The 26,116-nt window shown below is 45.2% G+C and overlaps 1 protein-coding gene across 1 annotated transcript; it reads right to left on the reverse strand.

The window, feature by feature from the left end:
- Window positions 1-7,880: 7,880 nt before the first annotated feature.
- Window positions 7,881-9,525, reverse strand: ZNF3 (zinc finger protein 3; the record flags this gene model as incomplete). Its single annotated transcript, XM_080703851.1, has 3 exons — window positions 7,881-8,030; window positions 8,314-8,405; window positions 9,471-9,525. The coding sequence occupies 3 exons, from the start codon at window positions 9,523-9,525 to the stop codon at window positions 7,881-7,883; spliced, it is 297 nt and encodes a 98-aa protein (XP_080559977.1).
- Between the last annotated feature and the right edge of the window lie 16,591 nt (window positions 9,526-26,116).

A 26,116-nucleotide genomic window follows, 5' to 3' on the forward strand; every position in this document is an offset into this window, starting at 1 on the left:
GAAGATTACACAGGTTCAAAGCCAGCCTCAGTTACTTAGTGAGGCTCTCAGCAACTTAGTGAGACCCTGTTTCCAAATAAATTATAAAATAGGCGTGGTGGTGCACGCTTGTAATCCTGCGCTTGGGAGGCAGAGACAGGAGGATCATGCAGGTTCGAAGCCAACCGCGCATGCTGGCTTAGGAGACCCTGTTTCCAAATAAAAATGTAAAAACAGGTCTGGGAGTGTAGCCCAGAGGTAGAAGGGCTTCCAGGAACCACAGTACCACCAAAAAAAAAAAAAAAATTACATATATATATATATATATGTATGTCTGGGAGTATAGCCCAGAGGTAGAAAAGCCCCTGGGTTCCACACTCAGTACCACCAAAAAAAAAAAAAAAAAAAAAAAAGGGCTGGGGGTGTAGCTCGAAGGTATAATCTCATTGGGTTCAATCCCCTGCACCAAAAACATAAATAAAAATGAAAAAATAAAATAAGACTAGGGGGTATAGTTCAGAGGTAGAAAATCTGAGTTCAACCCCCCAGTACCATTAAAACACACACACACACACACACACACACACACACACACACACACACACAGCTCAAAAACCAAGAATACATATGTTAGGCAGAGTTCCATTTTTTTCAACTTAACCATCAGATTTCCAACCTGGCTTTCTCCATGGTTATAGCATCCTTTACAAAAAGTCAAAGCAAGAAATCTAAATTTGCCTTCGTGTATGTGGTAATGGGGATTGGACCCAGGGACATTCTACCTTGGAGCTATAACCCCAGCCCTATTTTTACTTGGAAACAGGGTCTCGCTAAGTTACAGAGGGCCTCACTAAGTTGCTGAGGTTAGCTGTGAACCTCATTCTCCTGTTTCAGCCTCCCGTATACTGGGACAAAGAATGTGTCCCACCACACCCAGCTCTTATTTTTTATTTTACTTTCCAGTACTGGAGATGGAACCCAGGAGAATTCTACCCCCAAGCTATACCCCCAGAACTATTTAATTCTTTATTTTGAAACAGGGTCTCACTGAGTTGCAAAGGGCCTAAGTAGCTGAGGCTGTCCGTGAGATTCTCCTATCTCAGCCTCTCAAATGCTGGGATTACAAGCATGTGCCATCACACCTGGCCTTATTTTTTATTTTTTTGTGGTACTAGGGATGGAGCTCAGAGACTTTTCTACCTCCGGGCTATACTCCCAGACCTATTTTTCTATTTGGAAACAGGGTCTCACGAAGTTGCTGAGAGCCTAAGTAGCTGAGGCTGGCTTCGAACCTGTGATCCTCCTGTCTCAGCCTCCCAAGCGCGGGGATTACAAGCGTGTGCCACCACGCCTGGCTTTCATTTTTTATTTTAAAACAAGATCTGAGTTGCAGATGGCTTCATTAAGTTCCCTCAGCTGACCTCAAACCTGTGATCCTCCTGTCTCAGCATCCTAAGCACTGAGATTACAAGAATGTACCACCATGCCTGGCTTTCAATTTGCCAACTGTTACTCAATAGCCAAGTACCTTTCTGTCAGGGTCTCCATCACTCACCTTTGTAATTTTGGCTGCTGGCTATTACATAATGTACCCCACTGATTGGCAGCTCATAAAATCCTAAATGTAGTATGGAGGAGGGACTATGTGATTTTAGCAGTTTCTAGAACATGATGAAGGCTTGAGCGAAGGAAATCTTGTGTTTGTGACTACAAGACAAATGATTGGCTACATTTTTTTTTGTATTTGGGATTGAACTCAGGGGTGATCTACCGCTGAGCTATACCTCTGGTCCTTTTTTCTTTTGATGAGGCTGGCCTCAAACCTATGATCTTCCTGTCTCAGCCTCCTCAGTACTGGGATTATAGGCATGCACCACCATGCTGGGCTATAAAAATTTTTAAAGGTTAACTTTCAGATTGCACTTATATTCACTTTTTTTTTTTTTTTTTTTTTTTGCGGGTGTGGGGGTGGAACCCAGGGCCATTCGACCTCCAAGCTATACCCCCTGACCTATTTTTTTTTATTCTTTATTTTGAAACAAGGTCTCACTAAGTTGCGGAAGGCCTCACTAAGTAGCTGAGGCTGTCCTTGAACTGCAATCCTCTGGTCTCAGCCTCCCAAATGCTGGGATTACAAGCGTGCGCCACCACAACCAGCTTTACTGTTCTATTTTAAATAAAATAAGAGCCGGGCATGGTAGCACATGCTTGTAATCCTAGTGCTTGGGAGGCTGAGACAGGAGGATCATGTAGGTTTGAAGCCAGCCTCAGCTACTTAAATGAAATAAATTTAGCTCCTACCAAAAAAAAAAAAAAACCACACTCGCTCTCCCCTTCTGAAAAACTATTCTGTTTAATAGTGCACTTCATTTATGCTACAGGATGAGCAAGGTTGGGAAAATACAATGGAAGATTATCCCTTAGGTTGAGGAAACTCAGCGCAATCTTAACCCAGCGAAGAGCTCTGCCAACAGGCTCAGGTCACAGCCTTCCTTCTCTGGGATTTGCTCTTTATTTGCATGAATCCTCAGCTGCTGAAGTCACAAGAGGTCAGGATGCTGGGGCCCAATGATGGAGGGGACAGACGGCAGGCCAGGTAGGGTCAGTAAGCTCCCTGAAAGCCCCCTAGTAATCAGGGGTTGAGATTCACTTCATCACAGGAGCGGGGAAAAGGGAGAGGACAGGCACCGGAGGCCAATGCTCCACGCTTCTGATCTGCTCCCGCAGGCTATGCACTGCTTAGATGGATTTCCCACTCAGCCCCATTAGGATAGGCAGGATACTGAGGGGTCTGCCTATAGTATTGCCAGACTGCTCTTGGAAATGTGGTCTTGCTGTTCTAAGAACCCTAAAGGGTACAGTCACAACAGAAATCTTTTTGGGGGTCTTCTCACCCTCCTCAGTAAACTTACAAATTGTTCAGCACCAAGTTCCCATAATTTAAAAAAAAAAAATGAAGCATCACCAATCTTAAAACTGGATTGGGAAGAGTGGTTTTAAAATACAGCCTCCATTCCCCTTCCTAGCAAATGCAAGGACTCAGGACATTCTTCCCACTGCCTCTGTGCTCACTCTACCGATTCCAACTAAGGAAATCCTTAGAATTTTGTTCCTACTAAGCTTCCAGCCCCACCTTGGAAAGAAAGGCTCCTCTGGTATGAGAAAAATAGTTTAGTGCAAATTCCCTTCCAGAGAGGGATGACTGGTCTCCAATCTTCCTTCGATCCCCTACACTTAACCTGCTTGCCTCACAAGTTTTCAAGGCAGTACCATTCCAGGGGAGTCCACTAGGCTGCTGGCCACTGCGCCAGGATGATCTGCCCCATTTTCTAAGGTGAAGGTTGGAGGTGGAAGGGACTCGTCCTAAGTGGCTTGTACTTATATAGTAAGGCAAGTGCTCTTCAGACTCAGGGGAACTGAGGACAACAGGTGTGTGGCTCTCATGTAGACTCTCTAATATTTAATTCAGCAGTAACTCTGAGAGAACTTTTGCTCATTCCCATTACATTCAAAGGCTTCTCTCCAGTGTGAATCCTCTGGTGGCGAACAAGAGCTGAGCTATACCTGAAGGCTTTCCCACACTCACTACATTCGTAGGGATTCTCCCCTGTGTGGATTCTTTGATGCTGAATAAGGCCTGAACTATAAGTAAACTTTCCTCCACATTCCATACATTCATAGGGCTTCTCTCCAGTGTGGATTCTCTGGTGCTGATAGAGGTGTGAGCTCTGGCTGAAGGCCTTCCCACACTCATTACATTCATAGGGCTTCTCTCCAGTGTGGATGCGCTGATGATGAATTAGGGTGGAGCTCCTACTGAAGGCCTTCCCGCATTCGTTACAAGCATAGGGCTTCTCACCAGTGTGGATTCTCTGATGGTGGGTCAGGGTGGAGCTCCAGCTAAAGGTTTTCCCACATTCATTACATTCATAAGGTTTCTCCCCAGTGTGGATCCTCCGATGTAAAATGAGAGCAGAGCTACAACTAAAGGTCTTTCCACAATCATTACATTCATAAGGTTTCTCCCCAGTGTGGATTCTCTGATGCTGGATAAGATGTGAGCTTTGGCTGAAGGCCTTCCCACACTCGCTACATTCATAGGGTTTTTCCCCAGTGTGGATTCTCTGATGTTGAATAAGGTCTGAAGTTCGATTAAAGCTCTTGCTACATTCATCACACTTATGGGGTCTGTCTCCCACAGGCAGTCTCTGATGTGAAGTAAGGTTGGAATTCACAGTGAAGCTGTTCCCAAACCCATTATATTTCTCATTTCTCTCACCCATGGCTGTAAGCTTTTCCTCAACTGTCACTTGACCAAAATCTTGTATTTTCCTATTCAATCTTTCTCCAGAGGAGTTCCCTATTTGCCTCTTTAGACCAACTTCTTGTTCATAGACTTCTTCAAACTTAAGATCCTGAGAAATATCCTTTTGAAACCTTTCCAACAGCATCCCATGTGATCCTGTATCTTCAGAAATTTCTTGATCATTTTCAGTTCTGGATTCACCATCTGGCACAATAAAAAAAATGCAAATGTCACTTGTTCCTTATGGGAAAACGAATAAAAATCAAAAAACAAGATAATGGTATGATTGGTATTTGTAGTGCTAAAAGCACTTACCTAAAAAAAGACCTATTTCATATGTGTGTATCAAAGACAAAACAAAGATAACTGGGCTAAGGACATAGGAAAGGAGCCGGCAGAGCAAAATCAAGGAGATAAAAGCGGAAAGTAAAGAGAAAGGTAAGGAGGGGGATGGATCAGGCAAGAGGTTGGGGAAAAAAGTAGACGAGAAAGGACATATTGCTTAATAAAGTAGCAAAATCTTCAGAGAAGTCATAAGCTATAGATGTAACAGGGGAGATGGTGACTGTAAGGATACTTTAAGAATGAATGAAGCTGGACGTGGTGGTGCACACTTATAATCCCAGCACTTGGGAGGCTGAGACAGGAGAATCCTAGTTCAAGGACAGACTCAGCTACTTAGTGAGGCTCTCAGCAACTTGGTGAGACCCTGTTTCCAAAATAAATATATATATATATATATATATATATATATATATATGTCTGGGAGTATAGCCCAGAGGTAGAAAAGCCCCTGGGTTACACACACACACACACACACACACACACACACACACACACACACACACAGTGGTGCATGATTTTAATCCCAGCATTCAGGGATAAGAGGATTGTGGTTCACAGACAGCCTCAGCTACTTAGTGAGGCCCTCTGCAACTTAGTGAGACTCTTTCAAAATAAAAATACAAAAGAGGGAGCTGGGCATGGTGGCACATGCTTGTAATCCCAGCATTTGGGAGGATGAGACAGAAGGATCCGGGTTCACGGACAGCCTCAGCTACTCAGTGAGGCCCTTTGCAACTCAGTGAGACCCTGGTTCCAAAATAAAGACTAAAAAATAGGGCTGGGGGTGTCGCTAGGAGGTAGAATGCCCCTGGGTTCCATCCCCAGTACCATTAAAAAAAAAAAAAAAAAAAAAGGCAGTAGATATAGCTTGGAGATCAAATGCCCTGGGTTCCATCCCCAGACCCTATACATACATACATACACACACAAAAAAAAAGAGCAGGAGGGTTAAGACACTAGGTATCCCAAAGGCCCCCCGGTGAGCAGAAGGCTACGCTTGTTTGGAAGGCTATACAAACAATCTTCCTGTTTGACTCCTCTATTTTCACTACTTTTGATTGAATCCAGAGGCACTATACCTCTGTGCTACACCCCCTGCCCCTTTTTACTTTTTATTTTGAAACGGGTCTTACTAAGTTGCAAAGGGCCTTACTAAATTGCTGAGGCTAGCCATGAACCTGCAATCTTCCTGTCTCAACCTCCCAAGCACTGGGATTATAAGTATGCACCACCACACCCAGTTTATTTTTGGAGTTACTTAAGGGAATTTCAGATACAAAGAATAGGTGTAAAAGAACCAGACACTTAGCATTTTTTAGTTTACTAATATTTTAAAAAGTGGACAGGGCAATGAATGTTAAAAACAGCTATTTCTCTGTTGCCAAAACATTTATCCCTCAGGACTTTGCTGTTCTCAGTTCCCTCCAAACTTAGGACCCTCAGCTCTTCCACTCATGCCAGCCAAATGATGCCAAAATCCAGAAACAGGAATTCTTCTCATGCAGACACACGGAACAAGAAAGTTTATTCTGCCCATACTGAGCAGTCCCGGAGCACAATCCCAAACCTCAGATCTGCCAGGGACAGGAAGAAAATATACAAGGAGTTCTCAATTAGGAACAAGGAAAAGCCCCTGGCACTGCTTGGAAAAATCTTCTAACTGAAAGCAGAGTGAGAGGTCAGGAATTAATCTTAAGGGTTTAAAACAAGTTTATATTTGTGTGTGTGTGGGGGGGGGGTACTGGGGAATGAACCCAGGAGCATTCTGCCTCTGAGCTACACCCCCAGCTCTATCTACCTATTCAATCTATCTACCCTATCCATCCATCTATTCTATCTATCCATCCATCCATTTATTAACTCTTTTTTTTTTTTATGGTACTGGGGGTGACCTCCGAGCTACACCCCCTGCCCTATTTTTTTATTCTTTATTTTGAAAAAGGGTCTCACTAAGTTGCAGAGGGCCTCACTAAGTAGCTGATGCTGTCTGCGAACCACAATCCTCCGGTCTCAGCCTCCCGAATGCTGGGATTACAAGCAAATGCTGGGATTACAAGCGTGAGCCACCACGCCCAGCTCTTATTTTTATTTTGAAAGAGGCTCTCACTAGTAAGAGTCTCACTATTTGCTGAGGCTGTCCTTGATTTTTTTTTTTTTTTTGGTGATACTGGGGTTCCTGGAAACCCTTCTACCTCCGGGTTACACTCCCAGAACTATTTTAATAATTTTTTTTATTTGGAAACAAGGTCTCTTAAGCCATCGTGGCTGGCTTCAAACAAGCATGCGCCACCACACCTGGCACTGTCCTTGATTTTAAAATCCTCCTGTGGCCGGGAGTGGTGGCACACGCTTGTAATCCCCGCGCTTGGGAGGCTGAGACAGGAGGATCGTGCAGGTTCGAAGCCAGCCTCAGCTGGCTTAAGAGACCCTGTCTCCAAATAAAATATAAAATAGGTCTGGGAGTGTAGCCCAGAGGTTGAGGGCCCCTGGGTTCCATCCCCAGTACCACCAAAAAAAAAAAAAAAAAAAAAAAAAAAAAATCCTCCTGTCTCAGCTTCCCAAGTACTAATCTGAATGCTGGGATTATAGGTGTGTACCACTACACCTAGCTCTATTATTTGTGTGTGTGGTGCTGGGGATGGAACCCAGAGGCTTTCTACCTCTGGGCTATACTCCCAGACCTATTTTATATTTTATTTGGAAACAGGGTCTCACTGAGTTGCTGAGAACCTCACTAAGCAACTGAGGCTGGCTTCGAACCTGTTTGATTCTCCTTGTCTCAGCCTCCCAAGCACGGGGATTACAAGCGTGCACTACCACGCCTGCCTCTATTTTTTATTTTGAAACAGGGTCTCACCAAGTTGTAGAGTGAGACCCTTGGTAAATTGCTATGGCTGGCCAGAAACCTGCAATCCTCCTGTCTCAGCCTCCCAAGTACTGGGATTACAAGCATGTCCTATACTTAACTGACAAAAAAAATATATATATTTTTTTGCAGTACTGGTAATTGAACCCAGGGGCATTCTACCTCTGAACTATACCCTCAACCCTCTTTTTTATATTTTATTTTGAAACAAGGTCTCACTAAGTTGTGGAGGGCCTCACTAAGTAGCTGAGGCTGGCCGAGAACCTGCGATCTTCCTGTCTCAGCCTATCAAGTACAGGAATTACAAGTGTGAGCCACCATGTCCGGCTAAGTGACTTAATTTCTAATAGCAAACAACAAAGCCAGGAACAGCAGGGAGTTAGTTTAGTTGAGGTTTAATTCCTTACCTAGTGAGAATACATTCCCATAATTCTCCAGCATTACATCCCTGTAGAGATTCCTCTGAGCAGGTTCCAAACGCTTCCACTCCTTCCGAATGAAGTACACAGCTACATCCTCAAAAGTCACCAACTCCTGAAACAATACAGGCATGCATGCAATTTCAAGGTGAGGATTGGGACTGGCAGCACCAAAAATGCAACTCAGGATGAAGCTAATGCCTCTTTTTTGGGAAGTGGGGAAAGGAGATCAGAGTACAGAACAAGAGATAGGAGTGCACAACAGAATAAAAAGGTCTGCTATTCACTAGGAAAGGATCATGGTCCTAATGGGCAGAATCAGGCACTGAATGGGATGTTACCACACAAAAACTTCCCACAAAATGGGAAGGAAAGGGATGAAGTGAACCACAGCTCACCTGGGACTTGGCCTTTAAGAGTGCAGCTGCCAACATCTCATCCCCCAGGCTGTCCTTGTCAGAAAAGGCAGGAACTTTTGAAGAAGGAAGAGCTGAAGGATAATAACAGGGCCCAGGAATGAGACGGCCTGCTCTCTGGCCTCTGGGTACTGTTCTCAATGCAACTGCCCAATTCTGTCTTTCTTGTCTAGTCTATTCTCGTCTTTTCTCCCAAGCTGGACTAGGAAAAGGCTATCCTCTCATGTCATTTCCATCATCCTGTCATATCTCTGAATTTAAACTCTTGCATGAAGTCTTTAGACACAGGAAAAATGAGCAACCACACCCCAGCTATGACTGAAAATGTCAACAACCACAGCTCCTTTCCTTTTCCTTCATTCCCAGAGCAAAGCTATATGCCGTAAATGTTTCCTCTTTCTGTGCTCGATCACATAACTTTTTCTATAATTGATAAGTTTACATATTTGGCTCTTAGAAACTCTAAACCACTAGATATACTAGATCTTACCAAAAGGGTCTTGAATGACTAGCTCATAAGTTAGCTTATGAGCTAGTCTACAAAAGCAAAATATATTTTTGTGGCTTCCTATCCACTTCGTCCTTCTGCCTGTGACCCATAAAATGATTCTCAGGAGCCTAAGAGCTTGCTCCTAAAGAATTCAAATTATGACCATGAAATCAGTTGTTACAAAGTGCCTAAAAAATGGAGTTATGATTGTTAGTTTTAAGGTACCCAAACCCTTCAAAAATACCTCCGTTTGCCAGGCACATTGGCACCTGCTTGTAATCCCAGTACTTGGGAGGCTGAGACAGGAGGATTGCAGGTTCAAGGTCAGTCTCAGCAACTTAGGGAGACCCTGCTTAAAAATTAAAAAAAAAAAAAGGACTTGGGGTATAGGTCGGGGGTAGAATGTCCCTGGATTCAATCTCCAGTACAAAAAAAAACCAAATCAAAACAAAGCCTTTAGTTATAAAATTGGTAAAGCTGTAGTTAATTATAGGTTTCAGTCATCCTTTCCCACTATATTGTGAGTTACTAAATAAGGGCTATGTCTTATTCACATCTGTAGTCTACTAGTTAGTTTAACCTAGTGAATAAGAGATTTCAATAGATGACTGCTGAATAAATAAGAAAATTAATGACTTTCTATTCTCACCACTCTCAAGCAGGGCCTGAGGTTCCTGAGATACACAATCAGCCTGAGTTTCCATGGGTAGGGCTCGATGCTCTGGTCTCTGGGTCTCCTATCTGTAATCTCAGCAGGAAGCAGGTTTTGAATGAGAATAAGGAAGCACTGCAGAAGGAAAAGTTCAAAGATAAATTTTTTTATTTTTTTGCGGTACTGGGGATGGAACCCAGAGGCATTCTACCGCCAAGCTATACCTTCCCGGCTCTATTTTTTATTCTTTATTTTGAAACAGGGTCTCACTTATCCCAGTACTTGGCAGGCTGAGACAGGAGGATCACACATGTTTGAAGCCAGCCTCAGCTACTGAGTGAGGTTCTCAGCAACTTAGTGACACCCTGTTTCCAAATAAAGTATAAAATAGGTCTGGGAGTATAGATTGGAGGTAGAAAGCCCCTGGGTTCCACCAGTACCACCAAAGAAAAAAAAAAAAGAAACAAACCACAAAACAGGGTCTCACTTAGTTTCAAAGGGCCTCACTAAGTAGCTGAGGCTGTCTGAGAACCTCGATTCTCCTATCTCTGCCTCCCGAATGCTGGGATTACAAGCGTGCGCCACCATGCCTAGTTAAGCTGGGCATGGTGGCGCACGCTTGTAATCCCTGCGCTTGGGAGGCAGAGACAGGAGGATCACACAGGTTCGAAGCCAGCCTCAGCTACTTAGTGAGGCTCTCAGCTACTTAGTGAGACCCTGTTTCCAAATAAAATATAAAACGGATCTGGGAGTATAGCCTGGAGGTAGAAAGCCCCTGGGTTCCACCCCCAGTACCACAAAAAAAAAAAAAAGATAGTTTAAAAAAACACCTCCTGGATACAGAAAGAGAGGAGCTGGCATCTCAGTTAAAACCCAAGAACAATGATAAGAATTCAGCTCCGCCGGGCATGGTGGTACACGCTTATAATCCCAGCATTTGGAAGATGGAGACCGGAGGATTGCAGTTTGCAGACAGCCTCAGCTACTTAGTGAGGCCCATCACAACTCTGTGAGATCCTGTTTCAAAAATAAAAAGACTAAATAATTGGGCTGGAGGTGTAGCTTGGAGGTAGAATGCCCCTGGTTTCCATTCCCGGTACTACTACTACTACTACTACTACTACTACTACTACTAATAATAATAATAATAATAATAATAATTCAGCTCCTAGAGCTATAATTTTAGATCCTGGTGAATATACACACCTACTTTATGTAATGAGACTACACAAGGACCATAAAAAACCCCACATTTCCCATCTTTAGCTACCCCACCCCTCTGAGTGATAACAAAAGTGAGTGTATATATTTACCAGAATAAAAAGACTAATCCCAGTTGCTATGTTCCCTCTCACTGAGAAAGCAGCAACTTGGTTTTTATCTCCCTTTTCTCATGAGATATTTCCTTGGACCAAAACATAAGTTCCTGAATCAGGGACCGATCTTATTAACAAATTCTTTATCATTCTGCTTTTATCCCTACAAATGAGATAATATCAACTGTATCCCCAGTTGATACCATAATCAAGAGAAGTCTCTGTGGCTCTAGTGGGTAAAATATAACATTAGTACTTAAGAGTAAGGTTTGAATCTCAAGTAGAAGTTTCTAATTCAGACCTGAAGACTGTGGCAAGATAAGCACATCTACAATAGATTCAGCAGTGACCAGAGTACCTCAAAGCATAGGAAAATGTATGGATTTTATCTATTTAGTCATCTGCTTGAAGAACAAGTGTTTGTTAAATGCCAATTATATTGAATGTCACTTTGCCTGGAGTAAAAAATCAGGAATGCCAAAAGTATTTGCATCAAGCCTGGTACAGTGATACACGCCTGTTATCCCAGTACTTGGAAGGCTGAGAGATCACAGGTCTCAGGACAGCTTCAGCTAGTGAAACTTTCATCAACCCATCAAGACCCTGTTTGTGTGTGTACGTCGGGGGGGGGGGGGTTACTGGGGATGGAACCTAGGGACAGTCTATCTTCAGGTTACACCCCTAGCTCTATTTATTTTTTATTTGGAAACAGGGTCTCACTAAGTTGCTGAGAGCCTCATTAAGTTGCTGCAATTTTCCTATCTTAGCCTCCCAAGTACAAGGATTACAAACATGGGCCACCACACCCAGCCGACCCTGTTTCAAAATAAAACAAAATAGGGCTAGGGATATAGCTTGGAGGTAGAATGCCCTGGGTCCTATCACTAGTACCAAAAAAAAACAAAACAAACAAACAAAACTTGGGCCTAGTAGTGCATGCCAGCCCATCTAGAGCTGAGGCGGAAGGAACCCATGAGTCTCGGAGTTCAAGACCATTTGAGGCAACACAGTAAGACCCTGTCTCGGAAGAAAACAAAACAACGACAACAAAAAGTCTTAGAAAGGCAAGTCAAAAGCTCTGACTCTAGAGAAAAAAGACAATGCTCTCTCTTCACAGCTGGGTTAAGCAAAGCTGGAACTCAAAGGCATACTGTTGAGCACAAGTCCCCAGTGTCTGGATCAGTAAACAATGTTTTTCACAGAATGAAACTCCATTGTGTCCCCACAGCTTTGAGTCTAGGAGGGCCCTTCTCCTGCCCACTTGTCAATCCTATTCCCTGGAACTGTTCCTGGCACTAAGACCACCTGGCAGTGAGAACAAGCCCTGGAAAACTTTACCTGCTCGGTCCTTCTCTTCCTTCTTTGGAGTCTGTCCCTAGAAGGCCAGGGTAGCAAAGACTGGGAATTTGGAAGCCTCTATTCAAGTTTCTGGATGTTCTGACTTTAGTTGATGACAATGCTGCATATTAAGGGGGGGGAAAAAGAGAATTTATAAAACTTTATTTCAAATCTAGATATTTAGAGATGGGGGAGACAGGACTCAATGCTGATACTGATTAAGATCATGGCAACTAGCTGGGCATGATGGTGCACACCTGTAATCCTAGTACTTGGGAGGCTAAGACAGAAGGATGGCAGGTTCATGGCCAGCCTCCCAACTCAGTGAGACCCTGATTTCAAACAACAACAAAAAAAAGGGCTGAGGGTATAGCTCAAAGGTAGAATGACCCTGGGTTCAACCCCTAGTACCCCCCCCAAAAAAAAAAAAATCATGGCAACTGGTATTTTTGTTGCATCCTGGAGCTGGAGAGATCTGAAAGGGAACTGAAAGTTCTCAGTTCAAGTTCCACTCAGGGTAAGAAATTCCCATCACTCTGTCCGCAGACTTACTGAATCCAGAGAGCTACTTCAGCAGTGAGTAGGCTCCACTGGTGCACGGCACAGCCATGAGAAGTCATCAGGTGGGAAGCTAAACCCTATCCTCCTGGATCTCACAAGAGACCTAGCGCACTATGGAACTACAGTGATAGACTCCTTCCACAAGACTGTCCATCAGACACTAACCAAATGCTGCCCACTCTCCACAGCCGACTCCTCTGGACGGAAATATACTTTTACTTCCTCTAAGTATTCTATGGGTTTCAAGTTCATTATCCTGCTACCCTCTTGCGTTGACACACTCCCTTCAGAGCATTCCACTTCCAAAGCAGATCAAACTAGGAATGTGATTGAAAACGGGAGCCAGAGCCCGCTCTATCACTGCGGTAAAACTCCAGTTACTGAGCTCCAGCGGGACCATTACCGGAACAATCTGAGCTTGCAACCCTCGGCGCCCTAGTTCCAACTGCTCATTCTCTGATCCACGGACCCAGCTAAATAAAAATAAACTTCTTTCTGGCCACAAGAGCGAAAAAGAAAAAAAAAAAAACCCACACCGTATCATCATCAAATAAGAATGTCTCGGAGAAGCATCAAGCTTGCGTCGCTGTCATCAGTTGTTTAAATAAGAGGGATCCCTTTACAGCTAAACTGGAACTTTGAAATGCTCAAACCGGGCGCTGGTTAAGCCACAAAACCAGGACCCGGGCCCCTTTCCTGCCCGCGCCACGCAGGGTCGTGAGTGTGCGTGTGCGCGTGTGTGTCCGTGCGCGTGTGCGCGTGTCCCTCGGGGAAGCGGGGTCGGGCGCCGGCTGGAGGGTCGCCTCCCCGCGCCCTGCTCCGGGCGGGACCAGGGACCCCCGTGGGTCGCAGCGGCCAGGACGCATCCCCGTCCCCCGACGACCACAGCCTCCGCCTCACCGCGAGCCCCGGGGACGGCCCGACTCACCCTGGGGGCAGGGACGCGATATTTAGGGGGGCCGGACACGGACCAGGCCCCGCTGGACCCTGTCACAGACCCACACACCGGGGACAGAACAAAGAACGGAAGTGTCCCCCACTTTCGCTTCCGGGTCGTCCGGCTCGCCACTCACCCCCACCCCCGTGCCCCCAACTCCCACTTGTTCCCTCTAGGAAGATGGGAGGTCTTCACCTCTCGGTGGTTGGCCGGCTCCGGGCCGCTGACCGGCGGCGAGAGCCGAAGGCCCGAGCGCGGAGCCGACGCGGCTCGGGGCCTGGCGCCCCGCCCAGCCGAGCGCGCCCCCTGCCGGTCGGGTCGACTCGGGTCGGGAAGCCGCGCCCGGCGGAGGGAGGCCGCCCGCGCCCCTCGGACTCAGAGCGCATGCGCGGGCGCCGCGGGCCTGGGGGTGCGCGGGCCAGCCGGGGGTGGGCTCTTCTTTCCGGTTGTCTCCCCAAGGGCTAGGGCCACGACCGCAAGCAAATAAGTGACGTGTGTGTGTGTGTGTGTGTGTGTGTGTGTGTGTGTGCGCGCGCGCGCGCCTTATCTTTACTTTTTATTTGGAAACAGTCTCGCTAAATTGCTGAGAGCCTCGTTAAATTGCTGAGGTTGGCTTTGAACCTGTGATTCTCCTTCCAAGCACTGGGGTTTACAGGTGTGCGCCGCCATGTTCAGCTCAAATGTAATACTCTTGAAGAGTTCGTTAGTATTTTTTTTTTAAGTGCTCGTATTTGAAATTTGCTTTCAGTTTGAATATTTTAAAAAGTGCCCTAACAGAGGGTGGTGGCGCACGCTTGTAATCCCAGCATTTGGGAGGCTGAGACAGGAGGATTCGAGTTCGCAGACAGTCTCAGCTACTTAGTGAGGCCATCTCAACTTAGTGAGACCCTGTTTCAAAATAAAGAATAAAAAATAGGGCAGGGGATGTAGCTTGGAGGTCGAATGCCCAGGATTACATCTTCAGACCACAAAATAAATAATAAATTAGAGCTGGGGATATAGCTCAGGGGTAGAATGCCCCTGGGTTTTGCCCCAGTACATAATATATATTCCTACAATGCCCAAACAACTACTCACTTTTTTTCTAGATGGTAACTTGTAGGGGAGGTGCATGAGAGTGCATATCTTTGAACCCTCAATTAAGAGATCAGTAATGGTTTATTTACAGATTAAACTCTCCTGACCATTTCTGGACCTAAATGAATGGCAATGGCAAGCAGTCTTTCATCTTCTCTCAGTTCATTCTTCAGGATAAAGAGCTGAATTGCATGCTTGCTTGTACGTGCATGCGTGTATAAGAAAGAGATGGTGTTATGGTGGTCTCAAAGGTGGAAGAGCCCATGCCCAAAGATGATGAAACCCTTGTGGGTTTTCAGAACCCACTCCAGTACTGCACCTGGGACAGGTCTCCACGAGCAGCCCCCTGGCCAGCTACCCTCTTTTCCTGCCAATATGAAGATCTGCCCAAGGTCACTGACTCAGGGGGCCTGTCCAGGGACACCTTAATTTAGTTCCTGTGGCCTTGGAGGGGGCAGTGACAGGTGGCTTTGTGAGGATCACCCCTCTGTTCAAGGCAGAGGTCTGGGTGGTTGTCATTGGCCACTGATGCCTAAGCCAGGGGCCTCAGAGTTCTCTGGCTTGTTATCCAGCTGCAGCACCTGCAGCTCTTAGCTTTATGGCTTTTTGTGGAGGTTGTCGGACTTTCATTTAACATCAAAACCACCACAGCTGCCAGGTATGGTGGCACACGCTTGTGATAGCAGTACTTGGGAGGCTGATATAGGAAGATCTGGGGTCTTGGCCAGCCTCAGCTACTTAGGCCCTCCGCAACTCAGTGAGACCCTGTTTCAAAATAAAGAATAAAAAATAGGGCAGGGGGTGTAGCTTGGAGGTAGAGTGCCCCTGGGTTCCATCCCCGATACTGCAAATAAATAAATAATAAATAAATAAGGCTGGGGGTGTAGCTCGTAGATAGAATGCCTTTGGGTTCAATCCTCAGTTCTGCAAAAACAAAACAAAAAAACCACCAGAACTTCATATAATCTGGAATCCTGAACTCACTCCAGTGCTGTTGATTCAGAATCTCTGGGTTTTGAGCCCAAAGTATCTGTGTGATATTAGTGTGTAAAAATTCCAGCTGGGTGTGGTGGCACATGCTTGTAATCCCAGCATTTGGGAGGCTGAGACAGGAATATCGTGGTTTGCAGACAACCTCAGCTACTTAGGCCCTTTGCCACTCAGTTGCAGATCCTGTTTCAAAATAAAGAATTAAAGTGAGGAGCAGGGCGTGGTGGCACATGCTTGTAATCTCAGCATTCGGGAGGCTGAGACTAGAGGATCGCGGTTCGGGGGTTCGCGGACAGCCTCAGCTACTTAGTGAGGCCCTTTGCAACTTAGTGAGACCCTGTTTCAAAATAAAGAATAAAAAATAGGGCAAGGGATATAACTCGGAGGTCAAATGTCTCTGGGTTCCATCTCCAGACCCGAAAATAAATAAATAAATAAATAAATAAATAAATAGGGCTGGGGGTGTAGCTCGAAGGCAAATGCCTCTGGGTTCCATCCCCAGTACTGAAAAAAAAAAAAAAAATCCATACCTGAGATCTGGGTGTGGTGGCACATACCTGTAATCTCAGTACTTGGGAGGCTGAGCTAGAAGGATCACAGATTCAAGATCAGCTTTAGCAACTTAATGAGGCCCTCAATAACTTAGCAAGACCCTGTTTCAACATAAAAATAAAGAAGGGTTGAGGGAGCAGCTCAGAGGTAGAATGCCCTTAGGCTCAATCCCCAGTATATATATTAAAAAAAAAAGTCCATCTTTCTTTCTTTCTTTCTTATTTTTTGTGGTACCGGTAACTGAACTTAGGAGCATTCTACCTCCAAGCTACACCTCAAGCCCTATTTCAGTCTTTATTTTATGTTTATTTATTATTTATTTTGCAGTACTGGGTAATCAAGCCCAGTGGCATTCTGCCTCTAAGCTACAACCCCCAGCCCTATTTTTTATTCTTTATTTTGAAATAGGGTCTCACTAAGTTGCAGAGGACTGCACATGTAGCTGAGGCTGGCTGCAAACTGCAGTCCTCCTGTTGGTCTCCAAAGTAATGTGATTACAAAGGTATGCTACCATTCTTGGCTCATTTTTTTATTTCGAGACAGGGTCTTATTAGGTTGCCGTGAATCTTGCTATGTTGCTGAGACTGGTCTCCTTAAATTGCCGAGGCTGGCCTCAAACCTACCATCCTCATCTCTTCCTCCCAAGTACTGGGACTACAGGTGTGTACAGCTCCACATGGCTTCAAACTTTATTTCTAATATTTTTTTCTTTTTGTATGGTGTTGGGGATTGAACCCAGGGACATTCTACCTTTAAGCCACATCCCTATTTTTATTTTTTATTTGTAAAGAATCTTGCTAAATTGTTGAGGCTGGCTTTGAACCTGTGATCTTCCTGTCTCAGCCTCCTAAGTATTGGGATTACAGGTGTGTGCCACCAAACCCGTCTTATTTCTAATTTAAGTATGCAATTTCTCTCGGTGCTAACCAGCTGCCTTTTATCTGGACCATTTTTCAGAGCTGCTTAGGCAGTCAGTAACCTCAAGAGATGATATGATATCTCCCCTTAGATAAGGAGCAGGTTTGTCAGTTGCTGGCTATAAAAGCAGTGTGCTTCCTTATTGTAGCTGTAAGCAACCTTCTGCATGTATGCTCTCCATCTGGGACCACACACATCTCCCACTGGGGCTGGAAAGCACAGGAAAACAATACAAATATTCTGGCATTTATGTTACTTGCTGTGCTGTGACAAAGTCCTTTTTTTAATTGGTGATAATGGGGATTGAACACAGGGACTTTCTACCTCCAAACTACACCCCCAGCTCTATTTTTTCTTTATTTTGAAACAGAATCTCCCTGAATTGCAAAGGGCCTCACTAAGTAGCTGAGGCTGTCCATGAACCGTAATCCTCTAGTCTCAGCCTCTCAAATGCTGGGATTACAAGTGTGCAGCACCATGCCCAGCTTCTATTTTGTTTTTTATTTATTTAATTAATTAGTTTATTTTCTTTGCGGGTCTGGGGATGGAACCCAGGGGCATTTGATCTCCAAGCTACAACCCCTGTCCTACTTTTCATTCTTTATTTTGAAACAGGGTCTCACTAAGTTGTGGAGTGGGGGCGGGCTCACTAAGTAGCTGAGGCTGTCCACAAACCGCCATCCTCCGGTCTCAGTCTCCCGAATGCTGGGATTACAAGCGTGCACCACCACGCCCGGCTTTATTTTTTATTTTGAAACAGGCTCTCACTAGGTTGCGGAATGCCTGGCTAAATTGCTGAGGCTGGCCACAAACTAGTGATCCTCCTGTCTCAGCCTCCCAAGTGCTGGGATTACAGGTGTTGGCCATCACACCCAGCTAGTCCTTTGTTTCTGACCCAGGAGTTTTGTGTCTCTGCCAATAACCATGAATCATAACAGGCAAACTTATTAAAGTTTGTCAGTAAAGTAAAAGTAAAATTTCAGACCCAATACCTTTGGCAACAAGGATTGGTCACTGGTAAAGACACGTTCTTTGGAACAGGAGATAGAGCATGGGCCAGGCTTGGAGATACAAACAATCTCCCTGAGCTCCAGTAGCAGATGGTACCGGCAGAGTGCAGGGTGGGGAGGGAGTCGGGATCCCTATCATCCTACTCCATGGGAATGGGGATGGAGTCAAGGTTTGGAGGCTGAGCATGAGAGGTTGCCCAAATGGTGCCACAGGTTTGCTCGATTATGGGACGGGGGAGCAGGGGGACCATCTGGAGTCTTCATCAGGGAATAAAATATAGTTAACTTGTAGTCAGCCCTGCTGACCTGGAAGACTCCTTCACCTTATGCTAAAACTAGGCAAACCTTCAGGATGATGTTAGGACAATGGGGCAGCAAATGCCCCCAATTCAGGTGGACTGCTTGAAACAGTTTCCTGCTGTGCGGGCTCATCTTTTTTTTTTTTTTTTTTTTTTCCAGCACTGGGGATGGAACCCAGGGGCATTCTACCTCCGAGCTATACCCCCTGCCCTATTTTTTTATTCTTTATTTTAAAACAGGGTCTCACTGAGTTGCAAAGGACCTCACTAAGTAGCTGAGGCTGTCCACGAACCACAATCCTCCAGTCTCAGCCTCCCAAATGCTGGGATTACAAGCATATGCCACCACGCCCGGCTAGGCCAAATCTTAATTATAAAGCAGAAGCCCAAGCGGGGCCATAGTGGCACACACCTGTAATCCCAGTACTTGAAAGACTGAGACAGAAAGATCATAGGTGCAAAGCCAGTCTCTGCAACTTAGTGAGGCTGTCAGCAAATTAGTGAGGCCCTGTTTACAAATAAAAAATAAAATAGGGCTGAGGGTGTAGCTCAGAGGTAGAATGCCCCTGGGTTCAGTTCCTATACAAAACAAAACACCCCAGAAGTTTAGCCTCCATCACACCCAGCAGGCTGACTGGGTTTCTTTGCTGCCCTTTCAGCCTGGGGGTAGCAGGGGGTGTTTATTACTAGCAAGCTCTCTGGATTGTTTTCACTTGCTACAGTCCTTGACCTACCTGTGCTGACTTCTCTGGTTCCTGTAAGGGGAAAGGGGCTCAGACTCAACAGTAGGGCTCCATATTTTTGTTGCTTCTGCACCTGTGGTAGGGATTGGTAGGGCGTATGCTGGTACCTTTTCAGTCCCATTGCGTTAGAGGGTGCTGCCACCTGTAGAGGGTGATGTTGGGACCCAAAGATCACTTCTCAACCTCCCCCCCTTTCCCCTTCTTGGACAAAAATAAAGAAGCCAGGTGTGGCGGTACACACTGGTAATCCCAGTACTCTGGAGGCTGAGTCAGGAGGAGCACAGGTTCACAGCTAGTCTCCGCATATTAGTTAGGCCTTCAGCAATTTAGTGAGACCTTGTTTCAAAATAAAGGATAAAATAGGGCTGGGGGTGTCACTCAGAGGCATAATGTCCTTGGTTCAACCTCTAGCAATGCATAAAACAAAAACCCAACAACTAAAATAAAAAAGGAAGCCAGGCGTGATGGGGCACACTTGTAATCCCAGCATTTGGGAGGCTGAGACTGGAGGATCACTGTTTGCGGTCAGCCTCAGCTACTTAGTGAGGTCCTCTGCAACTTGGTGAGACCCTGTTTCAGAATAAAGAACAGAAAATAGGGTAGGGGTGTAGCTCGGAGGTCGAATGCTCCTGGGTTCCATCCCTAGACCCACACAAAAAAATTAATTAATTAATTTAATTAAAAAGGACTGGAGTTGTACCTTAGCAGTAGAATGCCCCTGAGTTCAATGTCCAGTACAAATAAAATAAAACAAAAACAAGGAATCTTGGGAGAAGGAGAGGAAATCCCAACTTTCATACTTGTTTAATACTTGATTGCCTTAGACCACTCAGGAGCCAGGTGTGCTGGCGCATACTTATAATCCCAGCATTCGGGAGGCTGAGACCAGAGGATCATGGTTCATGGACAGCCTCAGCTACTTAGTGAGGCCCTCTGCAACTTAGTGAGACCCTGTTTCAAACTGAATAATAATAATAATAATAATAATAATAATAATAATAATAATAATATAATAAACAGAAAGCCGGGCGTGGTGGTGCACACTTGTAATCCCAGCATTCGGGAGGCTGAGACCTAGAGGATCGCAGTTTGCGCACAGCCTCAGCTACTTAGTGAGGCCCTTTGCAACTCAGTGAGACCCGATTTCAAAATAAAGATAAAAAATAGGGCAGGGGTGTAGCTCGGAGGCAAAAATGTCCCTGGGTTCCATCCCCAGACATACACACACACACACACACACACACACACACACACACACTACTACTACTACTACTACTACTAATAATAATAATAATAATAATAAATAGGGCAGGGAGTGTAGCTTGGTGGTTGAATGCCCCTGGGTTCCATCCCCAGACCTGTACCAGTATTGGGAAGAGGCATCAAAATGTATTAATGTGCTGTTATTGGAAAATCGCTTTGATAATTTCCAAAGTGTAAAATCTAGTCAGAGCTTAGGTGCTGTGCTAGCACTCAGGCAGGGAGGGGGCTGCAGCGATTACAATGCAGAGTTCCTCTCTGTCTTTGCCCTTCATTCTAATCATTAACCTATAGTAAAAGCCTTAGAGTCACTGAAGCCTTTGGCCCTAAAACTATAATAGAGGCAACCGGTGCCTCTGTTTACCTCCTCTCCTCTGGGATCCGGCTTGGGCATAGGAAAGGTAAACTATGTGTGTGGCTTCAAAGCACCCTAGTTGATGAGCAACCAATACTGCCCAATACAATAGAGCCGAGGGCCAGGTAGATTCTTGACCCTTGCACTTAGTACGTGCACTGTCCGGAGACAAAGAGGCACCACCTGGCTAAGGAATAAGTAACTAGCCCATTGCCTTGGTAACGCTGATGAGAAAGATACCAATACAAAATCTATTTAAAGGTTGGGGTCCCCAAAAGGGGCCGGAGTTCCATTTTCGGGCTCTCCAGCATGCTGGTCAGCATGCTGCTTTTTCTTTCTCTTCTCTATTTCTTACTGCTTTATTTCCTAATTTTGTAATAAAGATCTGTTAAAGCTGCACCGAGCTGCCTGTTAGTTTTAATTTTTTCTATTCAACCAACCTTAGTTGAATAAGAAAAAGAACCCCCAGCATTTCAAACCATAACAAGACCCACATACAAAAACAAAAACAAAAAACCAAAAAAACTTAATTGACGCCGAGGTACTACAGAGGCTATTTCTCACTACAATACCACCACCTGCTGGACATAGCCAGGTACACCTCATTTTCTGAGGTCCTAGGGATGGAACCCAGGGGCATTCGACCTCCAAGCTATACCCTCAATTTTATTTTTTATTTTGAATCAGGGTCTCACTAAGTTTCGAAGGGTCTCATTAAGTAGGTGAGGTAGGTGGTGAACCTGTGATCCTCCTGTCTCAGCCTCCCAAGTATTTGATTACAAAGTGCACCACCACACCCAGCTAGATACACCCCTTTTGAAAAGCAGCTGTTGCCTTGTTAAGGGAAGGCTTTGAAGCTTTCTAGCCTGCTACTCCCCATTTCAAAGAGTCAAGTAGAACCAAAAAATTTTTTTTTTTTAAAGGGCTGGATTGGGGAGGGTGAAGTTAGGCTGGTAGAACAATCCTGTAATCTCAGTATTTGGGAGGCTGAGACAGGAGGATTGTAGATTCAAGGCCAGTATGTGATAGCTCAGTGAGACATTGTTTCAAAATAAAAAAGCTGAGCATGGTGGTGCATGCCTGTAATCCCAGCACTTGGGAGGTGGAGACAAGAAGATCTCAGGTTCAAGGACAGCCCTCAGCAAGTAGTGAGACTCATCAACCTAGCAAGTCTCTGTTTCAAAATAAAAAATAAAAGGGGCTGGGGGTATATTTCAGAAGTTCAATTCTGAATCAATACTGGTTCAATTCCCAGTACTTAAAAAAAGAAAGAAACACACACACACACACACCAAAGGCTAAACTGTTAGATGAATTAAGTTTCTATTTCAGAACCTCCCCCATGAGCTAAGTGTCCATCTCGTGAGAGGCCCTGGTCCGACCAGATATGTACCATCCCCCCTCCAGCTGGACCTGGTCAGTTACCAGGAAGACTTGTCCTCTCCTGGTCCACCTTGGCCAATCAGTGAAAAGGACGTTCCCTGCTGACCCTGGCCCAATTACTTGGCCACATGACCCCCCTCCGTGGTACCCCAGCCAATTAGTTCAAAAGGCATTTCTCCTAGCCTATCAGCCCCCAACACATAACTCTGAGCCAGTTTATAACCCTGACCCGGCCCGTGCTCTCTCTCTTTTGCTCATTTTTTCTCTCTCTCCTCCTTTGCTTCTCTCCCCTCCCTCTCTTTCTTTCTTTCTTTCTTTCTTTCTTTCTTTCTTTCTTTCTTTCTTTCTTCTTTCTTTCTCTTTGTTTCTTCCTTTCGTGTCGGCCCCACCAATAAATCTCTTGGCTACAAGGCGGTCTCTGGTGTGGTCAAACTTTGTCCCTTCATAAATCAAATCAAAACAAATAAGATATAAAATAAAAAGGACTGAGGCTATAGCCCAGTAAAACACACACACACACACACACACACACACACACACACACACACACACACGGTGAAAAGCCTAACAGTTCTCACTAGCTGAATAGAAAAGATGTACTTAAGAGAGTAGACAGCCCAGCCCCCACACCATCTTGGTTTTAAAAAAGAAATTGGCATCTATGCTTTGGGAGAAACTGACTAAAACAAAGATGTGGGCCAATGGCATCCACAATTCTCATAGATTCCCCTAAATATAGTCTAATGTCTGTTGCCTGTTGTTGGGAAGGCTATCCAACCTGGGTCAGTGGTCAAGCCCCTGGGGAGTGGAAATTCTACACTCCCTGTTGTTATGGCATCTAGTTGTCAAGCCCTGAAGAAGCCTCCTCCAAGATCAGCTTCACCTCCCTCACCTCCTCCTGCTGAGTAAGGCAGTCTGAGACAGGCATGGTGGTGCACACTTGTTATCTCACTACCTGAGAGGCTGAGACAGAGGATCACAGGTTCACAGTCAGCCTCAGCTACTTAGGCCCTCTGCAACTTAGTGAGTCCCTGTTTCAAAATAAAGAACAAGCCTGGCGTGGTGGTGCATGCTTGTAATCCCAGCATTTGGGAGGCTGAGACAAGAGGCTCACGGTTCGTGGCCAGCCTCAGCTACTACTTGGTGAGGCTCTTTGCAATTCAGTGAGACCCTGTTTCAAAATAAAGAAATAAAAAATAGGGCTGGGGGTATAGCTCAGAGGTAGAATGCCCCTGGGGTCCATCTCCAGTACTGCAAGAAAGAGAAGAAAGAAGGAAAGAAGGAAAGAAAGGAAGAAAGGAAGAAAGAAAGAAAGAAAGAAAGAAAATAGGGATGGGGTGTACCTCGGAGGTAGAATGCGCCTGGGTTTCATCCCCAGTGTGACTCTCTCTCTCTCTCTCTCTCCCTCTCTCTCTCTCTCTCTCTCTCTCTCTCTCTCTCTCACACACACACACACACACACACACACACACACACACACACACACAAAGGCAGTCTTGATGAATGTGGCCATCTTCCAAAAAGGTTCATTCTTCTCAGCTGTTTCTGAGGTAATAATCAGGATGAAACTGGAGAGGAGCTCTATAGAGTTATTTTAAAAATTTAGGATGATAGCTGGGCGTGGTGGCACATGCTTGTAATCCCAGCATTTGGGAGACTGAGACAGGAGGGTCTCGGTTCGAGAACAGCCTCAGCTACTCAGTGAGGCCCTTTGCAACTCAGTGAGACCCTGTTTCAAAATAAAGAAATAGGGCTGGGGGGTGTAGCTTGGAGGTAGAATGCCCCTGGGTTCCATCCCCAGTAAACACACACACACACACTTAGGATGATGATGATTATTATTATTATTATTTTGGGGACCTGGAGATTGAACCCAAAGGCATTCTATCTCTGAACTGCACTCCCAGCCCTATTTTATTTTATTTTATTTACTTATTTGTATGTGTATGTGTATGTTGCTTGGGATTGAACCCAGGAGCATTCTACCTCCAAGCTTGCCGGAGCCAGCTGGCAAGAGTAGGGGTTCTGAAGTGAGGCATGAGGATGAAGAATTTTTAATTCTAACATGGGGGAGCCAGCAGCCTACTACCTCTACTGGCTGACCCCTGTTCTTGGGTCAGTATTTCCTACGGGTCGACGACTACTTCTGGGTCAATCTCATCTTTATTGCGCCAACGACGCCACTGGGTTTGTTTTTCCAGAGGTATTTATACACAGCTACAGGTCAATCAACATTCTCGTGCTATCACCACCGGAATACAATACAGACCAATCCAAAGCACATACATTACAGGTAGATTAATCAATACCCTCGTGTCATCACCACCTGATCTTCTCTCAGACCTCTTTGAACTTTCCATAACCCCAAACCTTGTTGACTCTGGGTGAAGGACAGTCAGCTGAGTCAGAGACACCAATCTAGGGGAAAGCCTTAATGGCTCCCCACACAAGTTACATGCTTTTTCTTTTTTGTTTGTAACCAGGGTCTCTCTAGATTGCTGAGAATCTTGCTACGTTGCCAGGGCTGGCTTCCAACCTGCAATCCTACTGCCTCAGCCTCCCAAGGGCTGGGATTACAGGCATGCACCACCATACCCAGCTGAAAATTTAGGATTTTTGCCTGACATTTCTTGGCAGCTTTAACAAGTAGTAAGATTCTCATCAACCTAGTGAGGCCCTGTTTCAATATAAAAATAAAACAGGAGCCGGGAGTAATGGCACTTGAGAGCCTGGGACAGGAGGATCGTAAGCTCATGGCCAGCTTCAGCCGTGAACTTAGTGAGGCCCTCCACAACTCAGTGAGACCCTGTTTCAAAATAAAGAATAAAAACAATAGGGCTGGAGGTGTAGCTTGGTGGTAGAATGCCCCTGGGTTCCATCCCCAGTACTGCAATAAATAAATAAATAAATAAATAAATAAATAAATAAATAAATAAATCAGGACTGGGGTGTAGCCCAGAGGTAGAATGCCTCCGGGTTCTAGTCCCCATTCCTCAAAATAAGTAAGTAAATATGTATATATATATATATGTATATATATGCATACACACACACACACACACACACACAAGTAAATATGTATATGGGGCTGGGAGTATAGCACAGAGGTAGAATGCCTCTGGGTTCAATCTTCAGTAACATACACACACACACACACACACACACACACACACCAAAACAAAATAAAAACCAAAGAAACAAACAAACAAACAAAAACAGTATATCCTGAATCAATCAGAATGCCCAGGGATGCTGAGTAGATCATAAAGGTTGTGTCCAATACCCAGGGCAGTTGGGTGAGGGGCACATGGGGGCTGAAACCCAGCCTGAGCTTCTGAAGTGATTCTCTTTTCTTTTCCTTCCCTTTATCTCCCCACACCCTGCCCCCTGCCAGAGGACTGAAACCAAGGGTGCTTTACCACTGAGCTACATCATCCCTATCTCTACCCTACTTATTTATTTTGTGGTATTGGGGGTTGATCTCTGGGGCATTCTACCTTTAAGCTACACCTCCCCAGTCCTTTTACTTTTATATTGAAACAGAGTCTCACTAGGTTGATGAGAGTCTCTGTACTTGCTGAGGCTGTCCTTGGACTTGTGATGCTCTAGTTTTAGCTTCCCAGGTACTAGGATTAGCCGGGCGTGGTGGCCCATGCTTATAATCCCAGCATTTGGGAGGCCGAGACTGGAGGATCCGGGTTCACAACCATCCTCAGCTACTACTTGGTGAGGCTCTTTGCAACTCAGTGAGACCCTGTTTCAAAATAAAGAATAAAAAAATAGGGCTGAGGGTGTACCTCAGAGGTAGAATGCCCCTGGGTTCCATCCCTAGTACTAAAAACAAAAACAAACAAACAAAAAAAACAGGGATTACAGGTGTGTGGCATCATGCCTGGCTTTATTT

The sequence above is a fragment of the Muscardinus avellanarius genome (genome assembly GCF_963383645.1).
Source record: "Muscardinus avellanarius genome assembly, chromosome: 10".
Classification (NCBI taxonomy): domain Eukaryota; kingdom Metazoa; phylum Chordata; class Mammalia; order Rodentia; family Gliridae; genus Muscardinus; species Muscardinus avellanarius.